At 44.0% G+C, this 5,366-nt stretch overlaps 1 protein-coding gene across 1 annotated transcript; it reads right to left on the bottom strand.

The window, feature by feature from the left end:
* Positions 1–501: 501 nt before the first annotated feature.
* LOC311149667 (peroxisome biogenesis factor 10-like) lies at positions 502–4,809 on the bottom strand. Its single transcript, XM_084186870.1, has 6 exons — positions 4,404–4,809; positions 3,762–3,842; positions 3,176–3,606; positions 1,681–1,853; positions 1,369–1,507; positions 502–1,105 (listed from the first exon to the last, which is right to left on the bottom strand). The coding sequence occupies exons 1-6, from the start codon at positions 4,513–4,515 to the stop codon at positions 1,040–1,042; spliced, it is 1,002 nt and encodes a 333-aa protein (XP_084042996.1). The 5' UTR covers positions 4,516–4,809; the 3' UTR covers positions 502–1,039.
* Positions 4,810–5,366: the final 557 nt, after the last annotated feature.

Raw genomic sequence — 5,366 nt, 5'->3', positions numbered from 1 at the left:
CACCCCAACTAAGCGGATCAGAGGCAGATTAAAAAGACAGACTACACACTTGTAAATTGGCTGGGACTTCCTATATCAACTGTCTACACATGTCAACTTGCCGCAAAATAGTTAAATTGACAAAGTGGAAAGTGCATGAGCATATCAAAGCAAATAGCTAGCTAACTGCTGCTAGCTGGCTACCTTGGTTACAGTGTGCAGCTGGCTAATTTAACGTTAGCCACCGGTAAATGACCGGTGGTAGAACGCTCACATTTATTTAACTAAATTAGTTAACGTATTATCGTTTGGTTTGTTTTCCAGACCGGTTCAGAATACAATTTCATGAAATAACCATTTAAAGCCAATTTTCTGATTTCCACTGACCTGAGCCAACTTGCTGTCTGCAGCAAGTCAGTAGAGGATGTAGGCTGGAGCTAATACGTCACTGATCCATTAGAACAGCCATAATGTAAACAAACATTATAGTCACCACTTTATCAATGAAACAAGACACATAAATAATTGCACAGTTGTTTATTACAAAAGTTGCATAGTTGATTCATATTTTATTAAGTTTTAATTTAGATAAATTAGACTGATACAATCCAAACATCATTCATATGCAAACCATTTCAAAATTAATGATTGCTCAATATAGTGCACTGCATTATGCATTCCCATAAAAAAATACACACACAAATTATTCCAGTGTGTATCCATGATACAGAATGAAAGGGCTGAGGACAGAGCTGTACAGATCTTTACAATAATATTCTGCAACATTACGAAAACAATTTGAAATGCTTTATCCATTTTGTTTCACACTGGAGATATCTTGATACAGAGTTTTCAGTAATATCTGAATCAAGGGCCCAAAATAAGATCTCCGGGCATTCTCTGAAGTGAGCTGCTATTCGGACGTAACTTGAACAGGGATAGCTAAACTCTAAGAAAGACACAGTTGTGTTTAACGATTCAACAGTTCAATGTGGCGATCCAGTCATTTAGGAAGTGAAGCCATGTAATAAAAGCCACGCTAGTGGTTCTGGATCTTCGGCTAATAGTTTCTCAGGTAGACTAGTCGAGGAGGCTGGAACTTCTCACGACACAAAGGGCACTCTGTCTGTGGAGAGAGAACAATAGCGATGCATTGCATTTATAGCTTTTAACTTGGTTTCATAGTACCTGACATGCTAGCTAGGTGGAATATTTGTCATTCTTTATACCCCTCCAGTCCTGTCAGACCTACACAAGTGCCTACGGGTTAGAGGTAGTTTCTGGACTGTGCCACTTTTATAGTAGACATACCCCCTTAAAAGAGTGTACGTGGTGTTTCCCCACATAATTAAATAGAACAGTAGTCATTTAATGTATCTATGGTCTCACCTTGGTGTTACACCACTCTGTGATGCACTCCCAGCAGAACAGGTGGCCACATGGGGTAGAGGTCGAGTGCCTCCTCTCCTCTAGGCACAGGATACAGCGAGAGGCACGGGGTGAGTTGGTCTCCTCTACAGACTGGGACCTGGACACACACACACATATGGGTTAACTGTAACACATGTATATGCTAAATTAATATGCATACCTCAATAATCACATTGAAAAGGATGCATGGGGCAAATTGTATCCATATTGCATCATTCTAATGTCCCCATAAACACTTCTGTAACATCTACTATTCTTCCTACAGTGTACCTGGAAGGCAGGTTCCTGTGTTGTCTCCACTCCTGCCGGGCTCGCTGTCTCTGCCGGTGGATGTTGAGCTGCAGGGCCAGCGTGAGGGCCAGCTGCAGCAGGGAGACCACGCCCAGGAGCCTGTAACTGCTCTGGATGGCCTCGTCATCCCCTGTCATGCCACACACCCGCAGCTAACCGTCCGGGGAAAGAATGGTGAGAAATGGCATGCTGAAGCATACACTAGTAACACTGAGACATGGGTCATATTCATTAGGCCACACAGTAGCAAAACATTTTGCAACAGAAAACAAATGCGCTTGAGGGATTACCTGAACTTGCAAAAATACATTTTTGTTTATATTTTCCATTGAAACAACTTTTGCTACGGTGTGCACTACTGAATGGAGAAAAACAGCCCTTTGAGGCCTTGCTTCCCTGGCAACTGCTTAGGTCCTGCCCACCATGGGTAAAGAAAAAGGAATCTAATTGAAACTTTCAATTTAGTGCTGTGTTAAATGGCTAAAAATGTAAAATTTTCATACAATCATGTATTCTATCTATAACCGAGTTGATGTCTGACGTATGATCTATGAGCTACCATGTCGAATTGCCAAAACAAATCACTTTTACCACTTATTACAAGCTACGAAGCAAAGGTGGTGAAACGCTAATTCAATACACCAACTGCATGCGGTATGGTGTCCTGTGCCACTGAAAAAACAGACAAGTTTGGTGGGCTCATATCTAGTGTGAGTGGGAACCTGGTGTGAACATTACCAAATGCGTTTGCATTTCTGTATTTTATTTGAGATAAACTAAAAAGAGCTATAACTTTCGTGAAGTGTCATGCTGTAGTTGAGGCAAGGCAAGCAGTGTCAGTTTATCAACATAAATCAGAAATATTGTTGAGAAAACGACATCACCACTGTGTGTAATTAAAAGACTTGCGCCAACTAGTTGTCATCGATAACAGTCAGGTTTGAATAACTGGTTTTACGGTCAGGACGGACTGCATTACCAAAAGTCTGGGAGTGACTCAAGCTGCTTAGCTAGCTAAGGATTTTGAATGTGACAAGCTAGCTATTTTCCAACCCAGGCATTAGGTTGATAACCCAGCTAAGCTAGCTAGCTAGTTATACATCTAGTCGGAATACTACTTTTTGGCTTGTTTGTCGATCTGTAATGCTCGCTAGCTATCCAATTCCAACCTGCCTGGCTGCACACGCAGCTATGCTAGCAATGAAGAGCAAGCTAGCTAGATATATCTAGTACAGAAGAGACATTATTCAAGTCATAGTTGGATATTAGTAGTGGTGTAGCAAAGGATCTATTATCCAACCATTTAGGATTGCATGAATATGTTTTAAATTAAAAAAATATAGCATCTTAATGTCAAGCAAAACATATTCTGAAGCTTTCTTTACCCTTTGTGGTAGTTGCTAAGGTTAACAATGGGGCTCACGTCATTGACACAAACCTCCGTTCCTCCATAGGTTCTCAAACAAATACCCACATAGCTGATGCCGGCCGTTCTCTTCCCCAGGTGGTAGAAGGCCCCGCTGATGTAAAACAGGGCCACGTGCAACCGGTGGAGGATGGAGAGTCCCTGCTGGAGGGCCAACAAGGCCGGCACGCACGCCCTCCTCTGGGGCTCCGTGAGCTGCCCCACCCCCCTCCGGACCCAGCCTCTCCTCCAGGCTTCGGGGCTCCAGGGACTGGCCACTTCTGCTCTCCGGCCTCCCCCTCCCCCTCCCCCTCCCCCTCCCTGGCTTTCCTCCCCTGCCTCCAGCTCATTCTCCAGGCACACCAGCAATTTGTCCAGCAGGTAAGGAAACAGGCTGTGGAGAAGCACCAGGGCTCCTCGTCTGGAACGGGACGGTACTCTGCACAGGGTGGGGTCCACCTGGATGATATTGACATACTCCTCACCCAACGTTTGGTACCCTGGATGACACATGGAGGAACAGTGAGGTCGTGTGGTTAGGAAAGGCATTGTAAAATCAAAGATGGATGCCATTTGTCTGGTCTGTCTTTAATGGTATGCTTGCATATCAGATTTTAACACTGTACTACAGGGGTGAAGCTGTATGTTTCCCTACCTGAGAATGTGGTTAAACCACAGTATGCAAGGTCTGACAGGAGTTCGATCTCTTTTCTCCAGTGCAGCCATCTCTTGGACCCTGTAGGAGTAAAGAAAAAAAAACATGGCTACTGTAAGAATAATATAATTACATGACCAAAAGTACATGTTCCAACCGAGGACAGACGATTTTTATGCGCTACACGCTTCAGCACTCGGCGGTCCCGTTCTGTGAGCTTGTGTGGCCTACCACTTCGCAGCTGAGCCATTGTCGCGCCAAGAAGTTCCCACTTCACAATAACAGCGCTTACAGTTGACAGGGGCAGCTCTAGCAGGGCAGACATTTTACGAACTGACTTGTTGGAAAGGTGGCATCCTATGACTGTACCACGTTGAAAGTCACTGAGCTATTCAGTAAGGCCATTTTACTGCCAATGTTTATCTATGGAGATTGCACGTCGGTGTGCTCGATTTTATACACCTGTCAGCAACAGGTTTGGCTGAAATAGCCGAATCCACTAATTTGAAGAGGTGTCCATATACTTTTGTATATATAGTGCATCATAAAGGAGGATATGGCTGACTAGCTTATGTATGTATGTATGCATAGCTATGTTATAAATTGTCATGTAGGGTATAGTGGTCTATCCTGCCTACTTGCCTGCAAGAGTCTGGAAAGTTTCATTCGCGTTGTTCCTCAGACAGTGTTGATAATGTTCGTCCTTCTGACTTGAGCGAATCAATTGTGGCTGGTTTGCAGGGACGAGAGGCATTGCTAGAGGCTGGCTGCTAGCTGGCTGGCTGCTAGCTAGCTTAGCAAGCACTCAGTTGCTTGAATGACTGTGAATTCACGACAGTTGAAAAGTAATGATCAGTCCATTTATGTAACTGTCAGACTAAGACATCTTCCTGAACTTCACAGTTTAGCATAGTTATTAGACTTTCCTATTGCCTACCGAGACAGCTCTGTAAGCTAGCTACACATATAGTAGAAACAGCTACTAATGATGGGTTAGTTATAAAAATATTTGCTAGCAATCCGGAAAAACCTTTGACTTGAAGGAAACAATACACTCCTGCGGCCACAGCGCCGTGCGGTGGTAGGAGTCATCACGCCTACTTTCCTGTGTAATGCATCAATATTGTAACATAGCCTTACACAACACATCCATCCCCCCCCCATACAGATACTGTAATATAATTTCAGCACGGGTGTAACAGTACCGGACTTACTGAACGTGAACTTGTGAAATGTCATAACGGGGGGGGGGGGCTCGAGGATTCGAACCAGCGACCTTTCGTTTACTGGCCCAACGCTCTTAATCGCTAGGCTACATGCCGGATTCATTAACGAATATATTGTACACATCCTTTATTTGTCATTACTTTTTCGTTTTTTGACAGACATGTCCCTCCCCAAGCTTTCATAGCTGGGGCACATTTTCTTAACTGCGTTGAGTGTGCTCATTCATCCTGCCGCTTGCCCTACCATGTTGATAAGTTGCAGAACCAGTTTATTTGCCCCTTCAATTCAGCGACCTGAACCAAGCTGTAGGTGTTCCGCTAGGTGGTGAACACCTTTTCCGTGCTGCCTATTGCAAAGGGCAGGTACCCTTCTGAGATA

The sequence above is a fragment of the Coregonus lavaretus genome, assembly GCF_964263955.1.
Source record: "Coregonus lavaretus genome assembly, chromosome: 22".
Classification (NCBI taxonomy): Eukaryota; Metazoa; Chordata; class Actinopteri; order Salmoniformes; family Salmonidae; genus Coregonus; species Coregonus lavaretus.
This window is presented reverse-complemented; position numbering and strand designations above follow the sequence as displayed.

Coding starts and splice junctions, on each gene's coding strand:
- LOC311149667 (XM_084186870.1), bottom strand. CDS start 4,515: ATGCCTCTCGTCCCTGCAAACCAGCCACAATTGATTCGCTCAAGTCAG. Junction 3,843..4,403: donor AACTTTCCAGACTCTTGCAG/GCAAGTAGGCAG, acceptor TTACTCCTACAG/GGTCCAAGAGATGGCTGCAC. Junction 1,106..1,368: donor CAGAGTGGTGTAACACCAAG/GTGAGACCATAG, acceptor CTCTCTCCACAG/ACAGAGTGCCCTTTGTGTCG.